The sequence below is a fragment of the Protopterus annectens genome, chromosome 8.part0 (assembly GCF_019279795.1).
Source record: "Protopterus annectens isolate FY-2018-M chromosome 8.part0, PAN1.0, whole genome shotgun sequence".
In the NCBI taxonomy this organism is placed as follows: Eukaryota; Metazoa; Chordata; order Ceratodontiformes; family Protopteridae; genus Protopterus; species Protopterus annectens.
In genome coordinates this window covers 197,969,036-197,994,225 of record NC_056741.1, presented here as the reverse complement: position 1 = coordinate 197,994,225, position 25,190 = coordinate 197,969,036, and the positions used below count along the sequence as shown (strand labels likewise).

General features: G+C 38.1%; 1 protein-coding gene across 1 annotated transcript in view; it reads left to right on the top strand.

Annotated features, from left to right (window-relative positions):
- The window catches only part of LOC122808698 (alpha-2-macroglobulin-like protein 1), a 488,551-nt gene that overhangs the window by 405,399 nt on the left and 57,962 nt on the right, over positions 1 to 25,190 (top strand). Inside the window, exons 26-28 of the mRNA XM_044079684.1 lie at positions 7,500 to 7,656; positions 8,081 to 8,161; positions 14,209 to 14,371. Of these exons, the coding sequence (XP_043935619.1) occupies positions 7,500 to 7,656; positions 8,081 to 8,161; positions 14,209 to 14,371 (401 nt within the window). The remainder of the gene's footprint in view (positions 1 to 7,499; positions 7,657 to 8,080; positions 8,162 to 14,208; positions 14,372 to 25,190) is intronic.

Genomic DNA, 25,190 nt, shown 5'->3' with positions numbered 1-25,190 from the left:
TTGAGATGAGAATAAAACTCCTTGAATGATGCAGTGTTTTCTGTAGGATCCCCAAGGGGAGGAGATACACTTGAAACTCCTCAGGTCATTATATAGCTGAAGTAAATTAGTTTTAGGCAAATCTCTGAAGGTGGTGCATTTACTGTTTACTTATAAATTGTTTCAGATTTTTAAAATCCTCTTGGTGTAGATGCTTGTCTCTTTGGATGGAGTGCTCATACCTAAGCTTCGCCTTTTAATTCTACTTTCCCTGGATCCCCACCAAGCCAAGTTCCATCTGTTGGCCTGCAGTGCTCTTTAACAAAACCAGGCAACCTCGGAATGAGTGTTATTTTCAAAATATACAAAAACTTCTCATTTTAATTCTACTTTCCCTGGATCCCCACCAAGCCAAGTTCAATCTATTGGCCTGCAGTGCTCTTTAACAGAACCAGGCAACCTTGGAATGAGTGTTATTTTCAAAATATACAAAAAGTATGTTTTATCCTCCAGACAAAATTAATTGCTAGCCATTGTTTAATTTCTATTTTTAAGTAAAGCACTCCATCACGGATGTTAGCTTGCCCCCTCCCCATACTGTACTTCCTAACAGCAGTCTCCCTTTGCAAGCTGTTTCAACTATTTGAAAGCCCTGCTGTTTTTCGAGTATTACTAAACCCTTTCTTCTATAACTTGTGGTCTTTCTAAATCCCACACACTCCTGGTTACAAGTGTTTATTTTATTTCAAAAGAAAGGTATGCAAAATAAGTAAGTCCAAAGTACCTACTGACTTTCTTATTGTTTCAGAACATTAGCTGCCCCCCCTGCTGTACTTCTAACTGCAATCTGTCTTTAGATGCTGTACTATTTGTATGCTCTGCTGTTTCTCTACTTCTACTAAACCCTTTCTCTTATAAATTCTTGTCTTCCTAATTTCCACATAACTCCTTGGTAAAATTGGATTATTTTATTTCAATAAGACAGGTATACAAGACAAGCAAGTCAGAGTACCTACTGCCTTTTCTTATTGTTTCTGTAGACTTGTATATCTGTGAAACAGCCCTTTTCATCATACTATTGGCTATCCACCACTTTTCTGGTCTATTCTGATCCTCCCCCTCCCCACAAGAACAATTGCAGCCTAATCAGGGCCAGCCCTTTTCATTATAACCTATACACCTACTTAATCTTCTTTTATCTATTGCCTGCTACACTCCTCTCCCTGCCCCCAATTTCCACCCGCCCCCAGTGGTCCTACCTTTATTACAAACAGTAACCCCTCCCACCCTTCAAACAACCTATAACATCACCACACCTATACTTCCTCCTACAGCTTCTCACTACTATCCCTCCTACTCAGCTAATATGTACAAGCACACCATACCTATACTCACTGCATGCACACTCCTTGCATACATCACATCTTACCAAACCTCCACCATTCCCGCACTCAACCACTACCACTGTACCACCACACACACCACCACTCATATCCCACCTCTACTCTACTACTCTCTCATCAGGTCAACAACCTTCCCAATACACCCTCTATATAGACTACAGACCACAATACCTAAACTAAAAACAACCCCACAACCTAACATAACCCTACCACCATACCTATTACCCACAGAACACAATCAAAAAACTTCCCTTATAAGCAAGGAGATGCAGAAATTGATAAAACTAATTATCTCATCCATATCCAACCTAGCACTCAGTGGAGACATCCATCCTAATCCTGGTCCCTCAAACTCCAACCCCTTCCCTCATAATCAGACTACAAATCACATCTTCTCCCAAATCGCAGCCAATAGAAAGCCAACCAACCTCCTTCTGATAAGCCTAAATATTAGAAGTATATGCAATGAGGCGCATGCATTCCATGCCACCATAGACGTCTACTCCCCTGATGTAGTGATCCTTACAGAAACATGATTAAAACCACACATTACTAATGAGCAAATCCTCCCTACCGGTTACAATATACTAAGAGTAGACCGACTAAACAAATAAGGAGGTGGTATAGCTATAATATTTAAGCAGCAGCTAGACATCCTGATCTTAAAGTTAGCAGCTCCCCAAATAGGTAAGGAAGAAATAATATATGCCAACCTTAAAATATACCAGAATAAAACCCTAAGCATAATAGGTTGCTACTTTCCACCTGGCCACAACATCCCTCCACTTGAAAACCTCCTCAGCTGGGTTACCCACCACCTACCCCAAGAAACTTTAATTCTAGGAGACTTCAACACTGACTGACAATCCTGCTCTAGCAATTACTCAGCCCATCATGTAAATCTTCATGGGCTTCACCCAACTAGTCCAGTCACCTACTAGGATAAATAACTCCAACAAAGACACTGACCTTGATTAGATACTAGTCAATAAGAGCCCCCAGTCATATATAGCAGGCTGCTTATCTGACAGCCTCAGTGATCACTCCCCAACCTTCCTATGAAGAAAACACCTTTATAAAGCAAAACCCATCATCTATTGTCAAATACGCAAAAAAAAAACTAACTCCAACCCTCTCTCATTCAGCTCATCCCTAAAAGACTGTAACTGGCAACCTCTAAAATACCTCAAACTAGATGATGCAGTTGACTACTTTAATAAAACATTCCTAAGCATCCTTAATTACCATGCCCCCATAAGACATCCCCAAACTAGAGCCCAACCATCCCCATGGCTACAAAAAAACACCAAGTCTGAAATGAAAAACAGGGATAAAGCCTGGGACAACTGGCGCAAATCCAAAACCCCCTCTACTAGGCAAAAATTCCTAGAACTACGCAATAGAACCAAAATCTTATAAAACAGGACAAAATCCAATACTACCAGTCTGCCCTTACCTCCTCCCAACATAACCCCAAACAATTCTTGTCCTCAATAAACTCCATCCTCCACCCAGGTAAAGTAAGTACACCCACTCCTAACGTAACTCATTCCTCTGAAAATATTGCTACCTCTTTCAACAATCACTTCACACAAACCATACTATCACTAGCTAGACAACACAACCCCCCATAAACCCACACCATCAACTACAACTAACAATCTCCCCACTAGCTTCTCTTTCTCTCCTGTTCCTACCTCCAAACTAAAACAACTACTAACTAAACTTAAAACCACCAGATTAGCAGCAGACAACATGAATACATTCAACTTGCAGCTGATGCTCTAGCCTACCCATTATCACTCTTGATTAACAGATCTCTGTCAGAAAGCTATTTAGCCACACTATAGAAAGTCACACACATAATTCCCTTACACAAAGGAGACCCTTCCACAGATCTAACCAGTTACCGCCCCATAGCTATTCTCTCGCCACTCTCCAAAATACTAGAGAGATGCATTCATTCTCAAGTCTCAGATCACCTCCTTGCTAACAACCTCCTCTCCAACACACAACACGGTTTCTGACCTAACCATAGCACCACCACCGCCTTACTCTCTTTCTCTAACACTGTCCTACAAAATAAAAATGCAGGTTATCTCTCCTCAGCTACCTTCCTAGACCTGTCTAAAGCTTTCGACATGGTCCCACACAAACAACTCATCTCTCTTCTCAATAACCTATCCTTCTGTCAACCAGTCATCAACTGGTTTCAGAATTACCTATCTGACCGCCAACAAGCAGTTGTTTGGCAGGACAGCCTATCCCCCCAACTATCAGTCTCCACAGGAGTTCCCCAAGGGTCCATCCTGGGACCGCTACTCTTCTCTATTTTCACCAATAATCTAGCCTCAGCCACAACACATGGCACTCTCATACAATACGCAGATGACTCAACCATCATCTGCACAGCCCACTCCCTACCCGAACTGCAAAAAGTCACACAGGAAGCATTTTCTTCTATTGAAACTTGATTAACTGATGCCCAACTAATACTTAACCCAAACAAAACAAAATTACTAATCTTCCAACCCAACAAACTTACCCTAGACAGCTCTTACTTTAACATCACAGCAAAAGGCAACACCACCATCCATCCTACAGAACACACCAACTTACTAGGAGTAGAAATAGACAATAAACTGAACTTTGACATTCACATTTCCATGACCATGAAAAAAGTGCACAAAAAACTAGGAGCATTATATAGAAATCAGCAACTACTTACCAAAGCAGCTAACATTTTGGTAGCAAATTCTCATCTTATCTCTACCCTACTCTACTCCTCTCCAATATTTACTAACCTTAGACAATGTGATCTAAATAAGCCAAAAACTTGCTACAACAAAATCGCCAAATTCGCCACAGGGGCATCCTACCATACTCACCACTGACTCTCACTAGCAGGACTGGGCTGGCTAGAGCTCCCCCACCTCCTTCAATGGTACCAGCTCACACTTGCCCACAAACTAATAAACCAACCACTAAAAGTCTCATCCCTCCAGAATCTACTCCAACCCTACATAACCACGAGACCACTAAGATCCAGCCACAAAAACCTCCTATAGGTCACAAGAGCCATTAACTCTGCTGGAGAAGCATTATTCTACTGCACTATAGCCAAACTCTGGAACTCCCTCCCATCCTCAATTACTTCTGTAACTTCTGGCACCCACTTCAAATCCTTACTAAAATCACACTTAAAAACTTGCCAGATATGCCCTTGCAACCCCCCCTCCCCCAATACCATCCAGTCCCTCCACCCACTACCTCTCTCGGCTCCCTATCAACAACCTACTCTTAGCATGCTTGGCTACTCATGTTCCCAGCTACCTACCACATAATACTAACTTCTTGTAGCAACAACTGCTAATGGCTGTTATGTACCTCAAAAACAGATTGTATCAATTGTTCACTGATGAATCTCAACTACATTTGTAGCCATGTTTAGTATATGTCACCATATTTTAAAATTGTACTATGTTCTACAGCTGTTTTACATCTATGTTTTATTCTTGTCTTGCATCCTTAGCTGGACTAATGTCTATATTTAAATGCTATGTTTTTTTAACTGTATAAAGCAAATAATACTTAATGTGGAGCTTTTCTCCCTGGGCCTCCACTGAAAATGGACCTGTGTCCAGCCGGACTCTCCCGGTCAACAAATGTAAATAAATAAATAAATAAATAATAATAATAATAATAATAAAAATAAAAAAGTGTAATCTCTGTGAATTGAATATTTTTTAAATTGGTATATTATTATAAGTGTAAGGCTTTTCATAAGTCTATACACATAAATTAATTTTACTTTGTGCATTGTAATTATGCTAAAAAATATAATTTGCCACTTTTTGTGCTGTTTCACTTTTATTCATTTTTGTACATTCTTTTTCCCTATTGCATATTGACCATCAGCACCTTTGTGGTTAAATTGGCCCAATCATTGCCCATGACTAGGGTGAGGTTTGACCTGAGTCCATCATTTAGATATTATATAAACTCCAATTCAAAAGGAAAAAAAAGAAAAAAGTCACAAAATGGGTGACACATTTTGTGACTTCGTTTTTTTCCTTTTGAACTGGAGTTTATTTAGTTTATTTTTATTTTATTCAGATAGATATTAAAAGGTGCTTAGAGAGTTTTGTGCTTTAGCACTATATTGCATTCATTATGGACAGCTGACTTACAGAGTCAACAGGCTGTCTACTCTGGGCATTGCACCATTATCTATTGGACACTGCCAGCAAAGCAGCCTCCCCCCCCATCATGTATTGATTTTTTCCCTGGTTTACACTAGAGATATCACACTTGTTTACATGCTGACTGCTTACTTGCCACCCTCCTCCTTCTCATGAGAGTGGTGAGGAGGTGATGCCCCTTCACTCCCCTCCATTTACAGGGAAACTAAATGAATCCCCGTTTGGCTGTGTCACAATAAGGGCCCTATCTCTTTGTGTCATGGTGCCAGACTTTTGGTTCTTTTTATGGATTTTATCTGTAGAGTTCTAATATTTGACCATTTCTGGAGCTTGCAGTATTTGCAAATTCATATATCACAGTCATTGTTTTCGGTACTATAGACTGGAAGTTCAGTGGTGATGTAATAAAACCTTAAGAACCTGCTTTACTGCTATTGTGTCTTACCATGGTGCCTGATAACTTATTAAAATATTTAAACCATTAATGATATTAGACTCTTTCTCAAAACCAGACATTCTCCATGGAAATCTTGGAGGTCATTTCTGAAATTTATCAGGAATTTACTCAAGGTCCATGTAACTCTAGAGCTAAATTTGGAAAACCCATTTAATATATCTGTGATGACACAGAAGTGGTCATTGCAGCAAAGGACTATAGCTGTCCACTTCAAAGTATATGTAGAACTCATATTAATCACCACTCATTTTAAAGCAGCCTTTTACTTAAATTACCAGCTTATCTGAGCTACAGATACTTTGTGAGATAAACATAATGTTCCAAGACACTGGTTTGTGAAAAGGCATCATTGACAACCAGCACCCATACTCATCACAAATTTCTCAATGTTGTAATTTATTTCAACCTCCCTGTTTGTCTATGTTTGTTGAATCTATCCCAGATCTTATTTTAATACACTATGGCATATACTTTGCAAAAAAACTTCAGAAATAATGAACAAGTATTTTACTGATACTGCATTTTTATCTACATTATCATCACAGAATGTACCTGATGGTGCTTAAAATGTCTTGAAATAAAATGGTATTCCCATTATTGACAGGCAGGTATTATGCAATGGTTGCAAAACTCACAATTATAACCATATATGAGTCTGTAAAATGCTCTCTGTGATTGAGATCACTGTAGGGGAAACTCATGTTTCCTCAAAGTGCAGTGTTTTCTGAGTAGGTTATACTAAGCAATGAGATACCGGAATCTGAAATCATTTTTTGATATTATTTTAATTTCGTATTTGTGACATTTCTGAATGTGATGTGGAACATAATAGACATCAAGTCCATTACACACAGCTAAATACATATACAGTTACATACCGACTGTGCTGCAGTTAAAAATGATAGACCAATTCAAGTACTAGATTTTGATTTTTAAGAGAAACAAATGTTATAATTCAGTACAGTATTTGACAACAAAGTCAATTGTTACCTAATGTGTCATGTCTTACTAACTGTGAACTTGGCTAATAACACTTGTATTTTATTGAAGTTGGGGGGACTCCCTTACACACACAGACACAGACTCACACAGACACACATATGCACATATGTATTTACACACACACACACACATACACACACACACACACACACACACACACACACACACACACACACACACACACACACACACACACACACACACACACACGCACACACAGGCACACACACACACACACACACACACACACACACACACACACACACACACACACACACACACACACACACACACACACACACACACACACACACACACAGATAGTTTCATTTACCTTTTGGTGTCACCTATGGGTTACGTTAACTTAAATTAATTATTGCCAAGATTATTGAAGCAACAACTTCCTCAGTCAAAACTACAATTATGAGTTGATGCATATTTTTCTGGATTTTATAGGCTTACAGTTCATGTTTGCAGCCAGTTTGTAAAAGCCTCAGACTTCATCAGTATTGATCCTCTTGTGATAGATGGTGCTATCCAATGGATTTCACAACATCAGATGGCAGATGGGTGCTTTGAAAATGTTGGCAAGCTATACCACACAGCTATGAAGGTAAACAGCTTTGTTGCTATCTAAGTTGTTGGAACTAGGAATATATAAAGCCATATAATTTCCCTTTGTCAACAGAGAACTATGTATATAATTTTGTGGTAAATATTTGGAAGTGGCAATGTAGCTATGTTACTCTGTTTCCAAATTTACCTAATAGAATTCAGTGGTAGAAAATGAAGGTGTATTACTGTAGACAGCAGCTGGCAGGCCAGTCTATCATCTCCATGCTTTAGATAAGGAAAGACTGAGTTTAACTATCATTTGCAAAGTCAAAAAATATATATACTCTTTATAATTTCTAATGCTGAGTTACATGAAGTGCTCAAGAACCACATGGGATATAAGAGAAAACACTAGTCAGAATTATTGCAATCATAAATTTGCGAAAGAAGCTTTAACCTGCTGATTTTATCTCTTTGCCTAGGGTGGAGTTAATGATAACTTGTCACTTTCTGCATTTGTCTGCTACTCTTTGCAAGAGATTCCAGAAAAAACACCAACAATTGTAAGTATAGGGAAACAAAATATTTTCTAGATGTTTATGAGGACTGACATAACTGGTTGCTATTTAGAATAAGCATTGCTATTCAGATGTCTAACACAGTTATACAAAATAAAGAAATGATTACATATTTTGCTTACAGTGGACATAGAGTAGAGAGCTATCCTTACTTCTCTGTTATAAAGAACAATAGGCAACATGCCATTTATATATCAATTGTATATCAATTTGCTATTCATAGGTTCATTTGTCTGATGCTTTTTTCTAGCACAGAGGATTAAGATTTTGAGCTGTTAGCTAGCTGCTCTCTATAGCCAAGATTACAGGATTTAATTCCTTTTACTTCTGTTTGGTTTGTCTTTGACTCTTCTTAAGTCACATGTCAATACAGTGGTCCTCGGTCACTCATTAAAAAGGAGACTTGTGTCCAGTGAGCTGCTGAGACTGAAACACACCCGTTTACAGGCAAATATCAATACTCAATAACTTTCAGGTTAGGTTTGTACCTGAAAGCTTTTGCTATAAAACAGGTGTAGTTCTTTCATTTTATTTGTTTGTTTGCTATTCTATATTTGGCAGCTGGTTGGACTATTATAGCTTACTCAGTTAACAAACTTATGAAATAAATCTATAAAAATAAATAAATGCCTGTTATGAAGATGTTTGCAGCAATGCAAGAGGAAGTCTGTTTCAGAGCATGAAAACAGGGACAAAACCATGAAATCTATGTTTAGATAAATGTATGGAAATGAGAAACCTTAATATCACAATGGCAATGTGGGGAATAGATGTGTTGATTCAGCAGTTTATGTGTTAATTTTTCGAGCAAGTATCGGATATTGGATGAATTCAACTCATAGCAAAATGCAAAGCAAGGAATAGTACTGGATCCTATCCTAGTGTTGTAACCTATTGGACATCTGGGACTGTTGTTAAAGTCTTACTCTAATTTGGAAAGAAAGGGAATATAGGTTAATAAATATATGTACAGAATGCAGAAGAACTGATCATAGATAAAATGATACAGCTTAGAAATGAGAATGAATAATATGGAAAGCCCTATCTGTGAAAACCATCCAGAGCATTAACTGGACCAAGTTAGCTCATACGTACGTGCTTACCAAACAAAACATGGTCAGTACAAGTATGGTAGAACTGGCTACTTTAATTGAGTAAGGTTTAAAAGATTGCAAGATTAAATACTTTGGAGATAGTTAACCACTCACATTTTTAGATATTTTCAGGAAAAAGAATGCCTTTGGTTTTGTAAGGGCTGAGATTCAGTGTCAAAGAACTTACCAAGCTGTGTATGGAGTTGAATGTGCATTGCTGGTGGAAGAAAAAGTCAGTATAGTACCCCTAGATGGGTGATAAGATAATCACCAGGATCCTAACTGATTTGTCTTCACCACATTGCTTTGCCATCTTATTAATAAATAAATACACAACTCCAAGACAAAGAGGAAAACATTGACAAATGGTAAACCAAAAACAGTAAGACTCAAAAACCACTGAAAAATAACTGGAACACAGGAGAGAGCAATATGTATTAAGCATGCACAGCTTTAATTTCTCCACTTTTCATCAGTGCAGACTTCTTCATAAATATAACCATTACAGTATTTATACATAAAATGTCTAATCAAAAAACTTCATCAATAAATCAATTAAATAAACCACTTAAATACTATAAATATAAATTCATTAAAATGTATGTTGTTTGTCTTTTCGGCTTTTCCAGGTTAAGGGTCGCCACAGCGGAACTTTGCTCTGCTAATGATTGGCAGTCGATTTTTATGGTGCCAAGTTGCCAGCCCGATGCCCATCCTTCAGCGAAGGCATGCCCATTCATGCATGTCTTTCGTAGGGCACTCGACCGCGGGGAGGACATGCAGACTCCACACAGAAGGCACTTCAGCCGAGAATTGAACAGGAGAACCTCTTGCTGTGAGGCAACAATGCTAATGCTGTACCACCACAGCTTAACTTCATTAAAATGTATAAATGCATCAAATACACTTCCTTCTTACCTATTCAATTTTTAAAGACACCTCCCCTTAAATCTTCTTGAAGTTGTTCCAACACAAAAAATAAAATTGTTTTATATTTTATATAAACCTGTATGTTTATATAAAGTATTATTTGCATCTTTACTTTTAATAGAATAAAGATGTTCCTCAATTCTTTTTTTCTAAAGTTTTGGATGTCATTCCAACATAGAGTGTGTCATACCCAGAACAAACAATAATATACACCACCCCCTTGCAATTGCTAGTAAATCTCCCTGTAGCTGATATAATGCTATCTTGTTTGTCTTTTCCTGGTTAGGGTTCGCCACAGTGGAACTCCGATCTGCTAATGATTGGCAGTTAATTTTTATGGTGCCAAGTTGCCAGTCTGACACCCAACCTTGAGCAAAGGCACACCCATTCACACATGTCTTTCAGAGGCCATTCGACAGCAGGGAGAACATGCAGACTCAGAAGGCACTCCAGCTGAGAATCGAACAGGAAACCCTCTTGCTGTGAGGCAACAATGCTACTGCTGTACCACCACGGCTTTCTATATGGGGTCATGTAATAAAACGATCTTCATAAACATGCCTGCAAATACTGCACATACCACACCTGTAAGTTCTATTTCTTTTTGAGTATAAATAGGATTAATTAAAATACTATCTTTCTGTAAGAAAAATTTTAGGCTGTTCATCTTTTTATATGCAAACATGGAATCTAATTTTTTGAAATTTACTTTGGCTAATATTTTTCTTAAAGGTCACTTTCTGGATATCACCCTAGAATGGGATGTGCCTAATAAAATTTTGCACAGCAATATATTTGATAGAAAAACATTTTCTAACTGTTACTTACATGTTAAAGGTATTCACCCTGTGTTCATCAAAAATAATGTAGCTAGAGGGCAATATATTCAGGCTTCTAGATTAATTACTAAAGAGGTAGATTTTAAGAAGTAAATTGAGTTTAATACTCCTCCTTATTTTAGAGAGAGAATATAAAAAAGGCAATTTATTATTTAGTGCTAATGAATTTTCATTAAAAATGTATACTCGTTTTGCCCTGACTATTTAAAACCTTAGAAATCTGTACAAAACACTTATAGTAAGACCACCCCTCTTGATATGTCAGTTGAAAATACAAGTATTTTGAAAATTACTTCTGACAAATGGAGAATTTTAAAAGGAAATAATGATACATTAAGGTTGCTAGACAAAAGTCTATGTATGTATATAAAAAGACAAAAAGCCTGAAAACTTTGCCACAGAAAGATAAAACTTTAATTAGTTCTATTTATACTCAAAAAGAAATGGAACTTACAGGTATGGTATGTGCAATACTTGCAGGTATGTTTATGAAGGTCATTTATTATTTTACCCCATATAGATAGCACTATATCAGCTACAGGGAGATTTACTTGCAATTCCAAGGGAGTGGTGTATATATTACTGTTTGTTCTGGGTGTGACACATTCAGGTCTATGCTCAGTCATCAAACAGAAAAATCACTGAACGTTATTACATCAAAAATGCTGTTCAGTGAAACTCCACGGGGGGGTGGGGTGGAGTTTCATTAAACAGCATTTTTGATGTAATGCCCCGTTAATTATATATACCAACTCCAAGAATGCTCTATAGTGGAGAAACTTCCTGATCCCCACCATATTGCATTTTTACTTGAATGGCTTAATGATTAGTATGTTCAATGAAACACGCATTATATGCTTTTTCTGTTTGATAACTGAACAGAGATACATGCATTCTATGTAGGAATGTCATCCATAACTTTAAATAAAAGGATTAAGGAACATCTTTATTCTATTAAAAGTAAAGGTACAAATAATGCTTTATATAAATATACACATTTATGTAAAAAATATAAAACGTTTTTATTTTTTGTGTTGGAACAAGTTCAGTAAGAGTTAAAGAGTTGTGACTTTAAGAACAAAAAAGGTAAGAAAGAAACTAAATGGGAGATAACACTAAGGGCTGATGAACACCCAGGATTAAATGACACGATAAACATCAAGTATTTTTAAAGGACAGAAGTTTGAAAGTTATGAACTAATATGTTTTTAAGTGTATTTGATGTATTTATACATTTTAAATGAATTTATATTTATAGTGGTTAAGTGGTTTGGGGTGGTACAGTGGTTAGCATTGTCGCCTCACAGCAAGAGGTTCTCTGGTTTGATCCTCAGCTGGGGTGCCTTCTGTGCGGAGTCTGCATGTCCTCCCTGTGGTCGCATGGGTTTGCTCCGGTTTCCTCCCACATCCCAAAGACATACAGTAGGTGGATTGGACACTCTAAATTGGCCCTAGGTGTGAGTGCATGTGTGTGCCTTCTGTGGAAGGTTGGGTGCTGGGCTGGCAACTCGACACTGTAAAACTCCACTGCCAATCATGAGCAGACAGGTGATCTGCTGTGGTGACCCCTAACCGGGAAAAAGCTGAAAGAAGTGGTTTATTTAATTGATTTGTTGATGAAGTTTTTTTATTGGACATTTTATGTACAAATGGTTTGGGAGTATGTGTATTTTTGAAGAAGTCTGTACTGACGAAAAGCTGAGAAATTAAAGTTGTGTACCCTAAATACATGTGGCGATCTAGTGTGTTCCAGTTATTTTTCAATGGTTTTGAATCTTATTATTTATAAATACAATGAATACATGGTTGAACCCTATGAAACACATAGGGTTGGAAGCTTATTGTGGTGCCAGGGATTTAACCATCCCTTAGGATGGATTATATCTGTATTTAAATGTAGTTAGCACAGCACTTACAAGTATTGAAAGAAACCCATTATGAGGCTTAGTGTTACAATAGGCAGCAATAAGCACACACACACACACACACACACACACACACACACACACACACACACACACACACACACACACACACACACACACATACACACACACACACACACACACACACACACACACACACACACACACACACACACACACACACACACACACACACACACACACACATATACACGCACAGCATATTTCTTCATTTTAAATCTGTGGTTATAAATGCAGTCAGATGGTTTCACCCACAACTTTATTTTAAGTACAGTTAACAAGTGAATGCAGCTTTAATGCCAGTTGCCAGTGTATCCAAATTTATTTGAATGGCAGAAACGTTACTGTGTTAGATGTTAAGTATAGGTAAAGTGGATATAATGTTTTATCCCATGCATACACGTACAGTGTTGTCTTGTACTCTAAAGACTTAGCTCTTGACTAGATTTTCAAAGTCCATCTCTGATGAAAGCTTCTTTTTTCATGATCCTTTCTATGCTTGCTCAATGCCAGTAACAGTGAAACAAATGCAAGTGCAGTACTCTGCCCCTTTTTAATAAAACACTTTATAAACCCCTGAGGAGGACATGTTCAGTAAGTACTGTCCCCTATTAATAAAACACCTTATATACCCCTGGAGTGGGCATTTTCAGTAAGTACTGCCCCCTTTTAATAAAACACCTTATAAACCCCTGGGGCGGGCATGTGCAGTAAGTAATGCCCCTTTGATTGCAGTACTCCAGCTGTTATATTTGAAGTAACTTTAAAAGTACTTGCCATTTAAGGGGACTGGTGGTATAATAAACTGTTAATGTGCTTTAATTATTGGAGTTGTCTTAGATGTAACTTTTTATGCCAGACAAGTGCTACCAGAAGTTTCTAATAGCTAATTAGTTGGGATGATAAGCACCCTATGTACTGGGGAAAACATTTCTGCTAGGCATTTTTTAAGACATTAAAACCAACATGTACATTCACTGTTTAAGAATGCCATTTTTTTCTTCTTTTTTTTTTCTTCTTTTTTCTTTTTAATGGCATCTGCCCAGCAAAGAATTTTAGAAATATACAGCTCACACCAATATGCTAAAAGTAGAGGTTCTGCAGTATTGAATGCATTTTTGTGTTATATTATGGGACTTTTGTGGTATGAGTTATGATTTTCTGATTTAATCTTATGAGATTTCTGTAGAAGAATTACAAATGTTATTTGCTTTTCATGTTAGGAGTTGCTGATAAATAACACCTTAACCTGTTTGCGGAATGCAACGTCCAATGTTACTAGTTCCTATACAATGGCACTGTTGGCAAATGTGTTTAGGTATCCTGAAGATGCATCTCGCAGAAAGATGTTCCTGGACAAGTTAGAACAAATGGCCATTAAAGAAGGTAAGAGCATTCTGTTTAGCAAAGGACAAAATTGATATATATTCTGCTGTGCACTGGGTATGCATAGGACGTATTAATGCAAAACAGTTATATATTTATAACACATTTATTCAAAGAGAAATTTTACACATTCTTCTCTGTTGGATGATTGTTAGGATTTCTATCATGTCCTTCCAGACTGAAAATTCATACGAAAAAAATCCATGCAGAATCATCCCTTTTGCCAGTTTCACTTTGCTAATTTTTTTATAATGCTAATTTACCCCCAGCTAGCTGCATTGTGCTTTCCTGTTACTGTTTTTTGTAGTTCTCTACAAATGCTAAGTCCAACATAAATTAAATGAACTGGTATTGCAAAATGGTCTCCCCAGTTTGGAAGCATTCCTAGGAAGCGGACATTTTAAGTTCTTATTCAAAATATCCTAAATTGGCGTCTGAAGTTTATTGGAGATCTGGTTGAATTTGCAGATTTTATTTATTTGATGTTGGATGATGGTTGAACAGTGAGGTGTGAGACGTTATGGCAGGTTGTGGGTTTAGATGATGTGCCCTTGTATGGGACAGAGGCATTTGCATTGTTCCTGAAGTTGGTGGATTGTGTATGTTTTGAAGTTAGTGAGGCATAAGTGTCACTTAATGTCAGGAAGGAGGGTTTTCCAGAGCATAGGACCTAAAAATGATCAGGCATGATTGCTAGAACACAGTTTGGTCTTGGGTGTAGTTATTTGTCAGTCCATTTTTTTGAAAGATGGCATAAGTTGTAAGTGTATTTTTTTTTCATGCAGTTTGGCATGTAGGAGACCAAAGGACTCAAGGTGGAGAAACTTGAGTTGTATGATTACAAGGAGATTGTCTCTTTGTTTAATGAGCAACCATGTAGCTTTCTCTAGTGTGCTGCAAAGATGTTCTTTAGGTGGATAGATGGTGATGAAGTGACAAATGGAAAATGGGATAGTTTAAAGGACATTGGTATTATGCTTAGATAAAGAGGCAAAAATAGACAGGCCATATTCTAAACAAGCAACGAGAAATCCATAGCCATTAGTGGAGCTGGCAGAAATGGAGTGGGATGCTGAGATTTTTCTGGCCCAGAATAATAGGAAGTTCATTTTCTTCGTTTTTTTACTTTGTGGTGGTAAAGGTTCAGTGACTGGTCACGTTCAAGTTTCAGTCCAAGGTACTTGAAGGTGTTAGATGATTCTATGGTGGGTATTAACAGACATTTGAGAAGCCACGTGTTCTAAAATGGAAGAGGAAGTCATAATGGGTAGATATTTCATATTCCAAAAGGCTGTATAAAAATCCCACTGGGGAGTCTATAAGAGACTTAGTACAGAGACAGGGTTGTCAGTTTGTCATGATAACTAACATTTTTGAGGCCACTGATCCTTTTATTAATGAATCTCTGAGGTCTCTCAAGTTGAGTGATATGTATACAGAGAGTATTACAACCCAATTTACAATTGTCGGCAAACTTAGATACCCAAAGACCAAGATAATTGGTCTTAATGCCTCAGACTTAAATGCAAGATAGGAGAGAGGCATGAAACAGAGCCCTATAGTATGCCATTGATAATCTTTTGGCTTTCAGGGGTGTCACTTGTGGCATTAACCGCGTGTGAACTAATAGACAACCAATTAATTATCCACCAAACAAAATAAGGATGTATATTCAGATTTGAAAGTTTGTTGGTAATGCCTGCACAGATAGAGATAAAGGCTTTAGAAAAATTCAGATATGTTGTTTGTATTGCAAAACTGCTGTCTACTGCTTCAGTGATTTTTCAAAGAAATTGTTATAGAGAAATCGATGAGGTTAAAGAGGTGGGATTTCCATTTAACAAACCTGAATTGATTAATGTGTAGGGATAAGAAATTGTCTGTATTTATATTAATGAGGTCTGTAGTAACACATTTCATAGCTTTACCTAAGAGGCTCATGAAATGAATGGGTTTGTAGCTACCAGGAACCTATTAAGACCCATGTCTAATGACATTACACTGGCTGCTTTTCAGGCTTCAGGAATGTGCCCAGTGGAGTGGCTTACATAAAAGAAGTTAAGTAGCAGTTCACATTGGATATATTTAGTATTGATTATCAGGCTGACTGGCTTATTTTCAGGCCCCAATGACTTGACTTTTGAAAGGTGCAATATGGCTTTATGGCTTGCTTCTTAATAATTAAAGGAGGTGGCTGAGAATCTGCAATCTGGGAACAGCTATGTGTTGGAGTAAACATTCTACTAAATTTATCAGCTAGGATATTAGTTATTTAGTTTGGATCTGAGTGGGAAGTATTATTGTGGACAGCTCTGGAAATTACTGGGTGTTAGTCCTTAAATGTCTGACATAGCCAAATAACACTTGTAGTAATTTTAGGTTTTGGTTGTTTTTAAACTCATACTCCGCTTTGAGTTTCCTAATGCTTCTGTTAAGCTCTTTACTATTTGACTAAAGTATGGTCTTGGGGTAGGTAGAATGACACCTCTTATAAGAATTAAGTAATTCATTTCTCTTGTTATTTAACTTATCTATGTGGATGTTCCACTGCAGGTGTTTGTTTTTAAATATCTCATTATATTTTGTTGTGACAGTGCATATTCTATCAGTACAACTATTTAAGTAGGAGCAGAAGTGAGAGGTATAGGCAGCAGCTTAGCAGTGGGTTGCACTGGAGGAGGTTTAATGTTGTATTCAACCAAATCATCATGCATTTGTAGAATATTTATGTTTAAGAATTCCCCAAAAATGTGGTGTTTGCAAAGAAAATAGTGCTAGTTTTAAGGGAAACAAATGGGGCCATATTTGCGAAAATAAGATCAAAAGGGTACTGAGACCCTTAATAAGATAGCTAACTGTTTGTAAAAGGGAGCTAGCATTTATTATGTCAAGGAATCATTGGGCATGCCAGTTATTCCTACTACAGGTCAGCCAGTTTATTGATGGATGACTGATGGCCCCACTAGAAAGATGGCGGTTTTAATATGGATTTCACCTAGCTAATATAGCTATCATGCTTAGAAGGTGGCAAAGAGAGCGTTCTATAGCTAGTTATGAAGTGGGAATTAGTCTTGTTCAATATGATTTGGACATATAGGAGTTAAGAATTAGTGTCCTGAGGAAACTGTCAAGAAGAGATAATGTCTCTGACAAATACTGATTCTCTCTCACAACTGTAAGTAAGGTTGAATATGTGATAAGCACTAACCCCAGCAACAGAGGGAGTGAGTGCGTTCATGGCTTGGAAACCATGTCTCTGTAACTACATGTATACAAATGTGTTCAAGTTGCAGGGAGGCATCATTTCTATGTATGTTAATCACTTTGTACATTTCACCAGATGTAAGAAATGACTATTTTAGATATTTGTTCAAGATTTTATTTTTTCTGTTCTTACTACTCATTATCTGTCTGTATCGCCTTTCTAAAGAATATTGTATGCTTGTTTTTATTTTTCCTATTTATATGAATGTTGTTTACAACAATGTCAATACAAGAAACTAATTAAAAAAAAAAGCTGTACAATGTACCACAGTAATGGAAATGGATTTTCTCCAGGAAATGTGGTGGATGCAGTATTCAAATTATTTAACTTCTGTGTTGAAACAGACATTAGTGCCATACTCAGTTTTGAAATATTTAAGCTATAGCAATGCCCATAAAAGGCCAACTAGAAATATTAGTCCAATGTTAGCCAGTTTGTTCCAGTCATCAGATTTCACAAATGTCATATAATTCATAGTTATTCCAATTTTAGCAAGTATTTTATTAATCATTCGCATCTTGCCAATACCCTCCCTAATGCCATTTCTCATTTCTCTGTGAAGGTGATAGAGGAAATTCGTGGCTACCCATCCAGTCATCTAGGTTAAGTTAAAAGGATAATAATTTGATTCAATGCTTAACATGCAGGAGAAGTGCAGTCATTAATGAATTTTGATATTTTGTCATAGAATAGGTTGAGGTTGGTACATTTGCAGTCCTTAAATTCAGGTATCGGGATCTTTTATTTTGCTGTATTGATAAACCTGTTAGGCCAAAGTGTCTGCTTCAGTGCTTTCAACAGGAAGATGGGTGCCAGTTGCTTTCACTGTGCCGTTGGCTGCTGCATTAAGGGAAAAGTGCAGAGTTAGACAGTTTACTACAATCAGAAAGGGCAGTGGGGATGCTGGGATTTCAGGCTTTGAATGGAGACAAGAGGTGCAGTAGACGAAAGACTGATGACATACTGAAGCAATTACAGGGCGTGGCTATTGAAATTGGAGGACTGAGGGGAAAGATGGAAGAGGTCAAGCAAAACATAATCATATCACAAGAAAAATAGCATCACTGGTACGAGAACTCATGCCAATACGTTGGAGCAATATTTGCCACAACTGAAACGTATGATACAAGCAGCTATTTTAGTAAAATGTGAGGATTTTTAGGGTACTGGTTGCAAAGTGATGTTCAGGGAAGAGTTAATACAGGCAATGGGTGGCAGTGAAGAGTTACTGAATAGCTGGGTAACTACAGCAGAGCTAGTAAGAGAGATGGCTAGAAGGGTGCTTGGTGTGACATCTAGAAAGAGAAAGGAGGACAAGGAGACCTGGTGGTAGAATGAAGAAGTACAGGAGAGTATACAGAGAAAGAGGTTGGTGAAGAAGAAGTGGCATTGTCAAAGAGATAAAGAAAGTAGACAAGAGTATAAGGAGATGAGGTGCATGACAAAGAGAGAGGTGGCGAAGTCTAAGGATAAGGCATATGAAGAGTTGTATAAAAGGTAGGACACTAAGGAGGGAGAAAAGGACCTGTACCGATTGGCTAGACAGAGGGACTGAGCTAGTAAAGATGTGCAGCAGGTAAGGGTGATAAAGGATAATGAGGGAAACATGCTCACAATCGAGGAGAGTGTGTTGAGGAGATAGAAAGAGTACTTTGAGGGGCTGATGAATGAAGAGAATGAGAGGGAGAGAAGGTTGGATGATGAGCGGGTAGTGAATCATGAAGTGCAGTGGATTAGCAAGGAGGAAGTAAGGATAGCTATGAAGAGGATGAAGAACGGAAAGTCTGTTGGTCCAGCTGACATACCTGTGGAAGCATGTAGGTGTTTAGGTGAAATGGCAGTGGAGTTTTTAACTAGATTGTTTAATGAAATCTTGGAAAGTGAGAGGATGCCTGAGGAATGGAGAAAAAGTGTTTTGATACTGATTTTTAAGAATAAGGATGATGTGCAGAGCTGTAGTAACTACAGAGGGATTAAACTGATCAGTCACAGCATGAAGTTACGGGAAAGTGTACTGGAAGCTAGGTTAAGAAGGAAGGTGATGATTAGTGATCAGCAGTATGGTTTCATGCCAGGAAAGAGCACTACAGATGTGATGCTTGCTCGGAGAGTGTTTATGGAGAAGTACAGAGAAGGTCAGAAGGAGTTTCATTGTGTCTTTGTGGATTTAGAGAAAGCATATGACAGGGTGCCTAGAGAGGAGATGTGGTATTGTATGAGGAAGTTGGGAGTGTCAGAGAAGTATGTAAGAGTGGTACAGGATATGTACGAGGGTAGTGTGACAGCGTTGAGGTCTGCCGTGGGAGTGACGGATGCGTTTAAGATGAAGGTGGGATTACATCAAGGATCAGCTCTGAGCCCTTTCTTATTTGCAATGGTGATGGACAGGTTGACAGACAAGATCAGACAGGAGTCCCCGTGGACTATGATGTTTGCAGATGACATTGTGATCTGTAGTGAGAGTAGGGAACAGGAGGAGGAGACCCTGGAGAGGTGGAGATATGCTCTAGAGAGAAGAGGAATGAAGGTCAGCAGGACTAAGACAGAATATATGTGTGTGAATGAGAGGGAAGACAGTGGAATGGTGAGGATGCAGGGAGTAGAGGTGGTGAAGGTGAATGAGTTTAAGTACTTGGGATCAACAGTTCAGAGTAATGGTGAGTGTGGAAGAGAGGTGAAGAAGAGAGTACAGGCAGGATGGAGTGGCTGGAGAAAAGGTTCAGGAGTGATTTGTGACAGACGGGTACCAGTAAGAGTGAAAGGGAAGGTCTGCAAGAGGGTAGTGAGACCAGCTATGTTATACGGGTTGGAGACAGTGGCATTGACAAAAAGGCAGGAGTCAGAGCTTGACGTGGCAGAGTTGAAGATGTTAAGATTTGCACTGGGTGTGACAAGGATGGACAGGATTAGGAATAAGTACATTAGACGGTCAGCCCAGGTTGGAAGGTTTGGAGACAAAGCCAGAGAGGCAAGATTACTTTGGTTTGGAAATGTGCTGAGGAGGGATGCAGAGTATATTGGAAAAAAGATGCTAAGGATGAAGCTGCCAGGTAACAGGAAAAGAGGAAGGCCTATGATAAGGTTTGTGGATGTGGTGAGAGAGGACATGCAGGCGGTTGGTGTGACAGAACAAGATGCAGAGGACAGGAAGAAATGGAAACAGTTGATCTGCTGTGGCAACCCCTAAGGGGAGCAGCCAAAAGAAGAAGAGGTTGCAAAGAATGTATAAATATAATAACCTTGCCTGAGGATAGAAGGCCAGGATCCCATTGTGCTTACTGAGTGATAGATGAGAGAAATTATGGTGGAAGACTGACTTAATGGCTAAGGTGTTTAACTCATAAACAAGGAGTACAGGGTTTAATTATCAAGGGAAATGGGCTAGGCATAAAATATATAACAAAGGCAGCTAGCTTAGTACTTACTTATGAACCTATATGGATTGTGATGTTGACTGAGCCCAAACATTAACCACTAAATGACAGGCTACAACCCCTGATCATTAATCTATTCAGGTGCAAGAGTAAGGAATGGAAGTTGTTTCTATGGATATGGTACCCATTTAAAGATCAGAAGATCTTTCAACAAATATTCATGAAATGTAGCAGCAAATGAGATGAATGCTGCAGAAAATGAGAAAAAAAAGAGGTGACAGTGTGGATGGTATGCATTGCATCCCTCAACTTTGCCTTAAAAGGGAATATTTGATTGGATATAAATGGAAGAGAGGTGAAGAAGAGAGTACAGGCAGGATGGAGTGGCTGGAGAAGAGGTTCAGGAGTGATTTGTGACAGACGGGTACCAGTAAGAGTGAAAGGGAAGGTCTGCATGAGGGTAGTGAGACCAGCTATGTTATACGGGTTGGAGACAGTGGCATTGACAAAAAGGCAGGAGTCAGAGCTTGACGTGGCAGAGTTGAAGATGTTAAGATTTGCACTGGGTGTGACAAGGATGGACAGGATTAGGAATAAGTACATTAGACGGTCAGCCCAAGTTGGAAGGTTTGGAGACAAAGCCAGAGAGGCAAGATTACTTTGGTTTGGAAATGTGCTGAGGAGGGATGCAGAGTATATTGGAAAAAAGATGCTAAGGATGAAGCTGCCAGGTAACAGGAAAAGAGGAAGGCCTAGGATAAGGTTTGTGGATGTGGTGAGAGAGGACATGCAGGTGGTTGGTGTGACAGAACAAGATGCAGAGGACAGGAAGAAATGGAAACAGTTGATCTGCTGTGGCAACCCCTAAGGGGAGCAGCCAAAAGAAGAAGAGGTTGCAAAGAAAGTATAAATATAATAACCTTGCCTGAGGATAGAAGGCCAGGATCCCATTGTGCTTACTGAGTGATAGATGAGAGAAATTATGGTGGAAGACTGACTTAATGGCTAAGGTGTTTAACTCATAAACAAGGAGTACAGGGTTTAATTATCAAGGGAAATGGGCTAGGCATAAAATATATAACAAAGGCAGCTAGCTTAGTACTTACTTATGAACCTATATGGATTGTGATGTTGACTGAGCCCAAACATTAACCACTAAATGACAGGCTACAACCCCTGATCATTAATCTATTCAGGTGCAAGAGTAAGGAATGGAAGTTGTTTCTATGGATATGGTACCCATTTAAAGATCAGAAGATCTTTCAACAAATATTCATGAAATGTAGCAGCAAATGAGATGAATGCTGCAGAACATGAGAAAAAAAGAGGTGACAGTGTGGATGGTATGCATTGCATCCCTCAACTTTGCCTTAAAAGGGAATATTTGATTGGATGTAACATGACCAGAAGCAATATATGCTTATTTAGGATTACGGGGAGAAGAGAGAAATTGTTGCTTCTTTCATGAAAATGGATTTTACAATAATAGAAAAAGATGTGTAACAAGTACCAAGAGGAGGTTAAATGCACAGACGAAGACATAAATTCAGCAGACCCCTGCAAACAAAGAAGTGTTAAAGGAAGAAATTGTGACATGTAAGAAAGAGTCAGGGTGAGAAAATATTTTGCAGTATTTATCACAGTTGAATTAAGAGAAGGAAAACTGGCATTCTAAGAATACAATGATGTGTTTACTGGCCACAGAGTTGGCTCATCCCAGGACAATAACTCATAAGGGAAGACAGCAGACTAAGGCAGGAACACAGTGAGGGACGACCTTGACAGAGCAGTTAAAGAGAACAAGGGAGGTTTAAATGCTTCACTGGTTGGCTATAAACCTGAAGAGAGAGGCAAAGAAGTGACGGGTGATTATTTGAGATGATAAGCAACAAGGAGAAAGGAGAGAGTTCCCACAGATAGGAAGCATGCAACTTGCTGTAGCAAGTCTCTTCCTTGTGTAACAGGCTGAATTAGTTTTTGCGGAGCTGAGGCCAGCTGTTTATTTTTCATTTCTCACATGCTCCTGTGTGCTAAACTAATAGACTACCTTATTACTGTGAAACTGTTAAGAAGGTAGAAGGAGCAGACATGGAGAAAAATGATGTTGGAAGAAGCAGGAAGTAAAGAATTGCAGGCTAAGGAAAGTGAGGTGAAGGTGATGTGTGAGATTATCTGTCTGCAGTATGGGTAATACTGGTGCCCAAAGGCAAAGGGGCCATTGCGTGGATAATAAGATTAAGGTGTTTAACGAGGAATGGTGTAAAACAGAAGTATGAAATATAGTGTTATTGAAAGGGCACCAAGAATCTGATGAGTGACTATGAGAAAATGAGATATGATGTAAGACAATAGAAACATTGAACAATGAAGACATTTATAACCCACAGCACAGAAGAAAAGAGTGTCTACTAATACATTCAAAGTGACAATTGGATATTTATGCAGATTACTTTGCAGGACAATGTGTTTAATGGTTGGTGACAGGGACAGGACAGCTCATGCAGTTTTTGATGTCGATATGGAGTGGATATCCACTTGTAACTGTGTTTGGGTGAATTTTATGAAAAAAATGTGTAACGTGATAATATGCAACTCCTTTCAGGCTGAAATCTTCAGTGCAAAAAAAAAAATGATGGGCTACACCTGCACAAAAATTTGCATATCCCATCATTTTTGTTTGTTTGTTTTTTTGTTTGTTTTTTTGTTTATTTTGTTTGTTTCAGTGAATTCTTTTGCATTTCTTTTCTTGCCACCAGTATATGAAATCTTCATTGAGGGGATTAAGTATGTTTGTACCTGTAATTATTCTGTGTTAGTAAAGTATTTTTAGCTAAATAAAGGATTGTTAGGTGACAGACGAGGTGTGCTTTGTAAGATAATGTGCTCAATATAGAACATAATCAAAACAGGAGAGGGGGGCTATCATCTTGTTCTGCTGCTTATGATCTTAGCAATAAAGGACAAGTGAATGCTGTCAAGATTGTTATCAGGCAGTAGAGATTGCAGTCAATAATGAAGGAGTAAAGAAGAGGAATGGCTGAAGGTAGAAATGACTGAAGGTTGAAATGACCATTGATATTTCTGTGGGTGTGGCCAGTTCTGTTGCAGATGTTCAGGTAAGATGGGTAGTCAGTAGGGAGGCAGGAGGAAGGAATTCATCCTCCTCTTTGGTTTAAATGAACTACCTACTATAAGAAATTGTATACAAGTTTGGAAGGCCATCAAAATGTGTTTTTTTAGTGGAAAAGAACAACAATGTGCAATTTATTTATTTTTTTACTGGGTTTGTTCAATCATGTTTAGTCAAAAAACTCTTTTCATCAAAGACCCAGAGAGAAATGCTCCAACATATTACAAACAGTTTTAAAATAGACATTCAGTAATATGCATAAACAGACCTTAAATAGTACATATTGAAAATTACACATATATTTATTAATTAGAATCCATTCATTTAAAAGAGGAGGCAACTGTTACATTATAACAGCTACTTATGCATTAGTAGATGTTGAACAGTGAGCATTTGAAGATTATTAGTGAGTTTGTCAGATAGATAATAGACCATGTGATCATACTTAGAAATTGAAAGAAATGGTGGTGAGAAAAAGAACTAGATAGGGTAGAAAATGTTAATACGTACATAAGAGGTGGAGTGTAAACCAGGTTCAGAAACAGTTATGTATAGGACTACCATAAAGTTTATTTAGAAGTATAAAGGTGGTGGTGAGTAGTGTCAATGAATAATGTATGTAGCTGGAAAATTTCAAAACTGGGTCATAAGAGTACAAGCTGTCAAAAATAATCTGGCGAGATAGTTAAATGTATTATATTACTGACTTAAAACTAAAGGACTTAAGATATTAAGAATAGTGATTTACATAACACAAGAAGTCCCAGGGTCATGGATGCTGAGCCCATAAGGCAGGCACTCTAGTTATGTCTGACTCCATTGTAAGGCCTGCAGAACTACCTCTTATCAAGCTGAGCAAGGAAAGAGAGACAGTAAGTTGATTGTCTGGTGCACGGATCCATCTGTTCACACATGCACTCAAGTCCTTGAACAACAAGTACATGTGGGTATCAGTGACATTAGATTTACCTGCCTGAACTATGTGAACAGACATATAATGCTGCACTCAAACTATGTGTCCTAGGCAGGTATGAGCCTAGGATTGAGCAG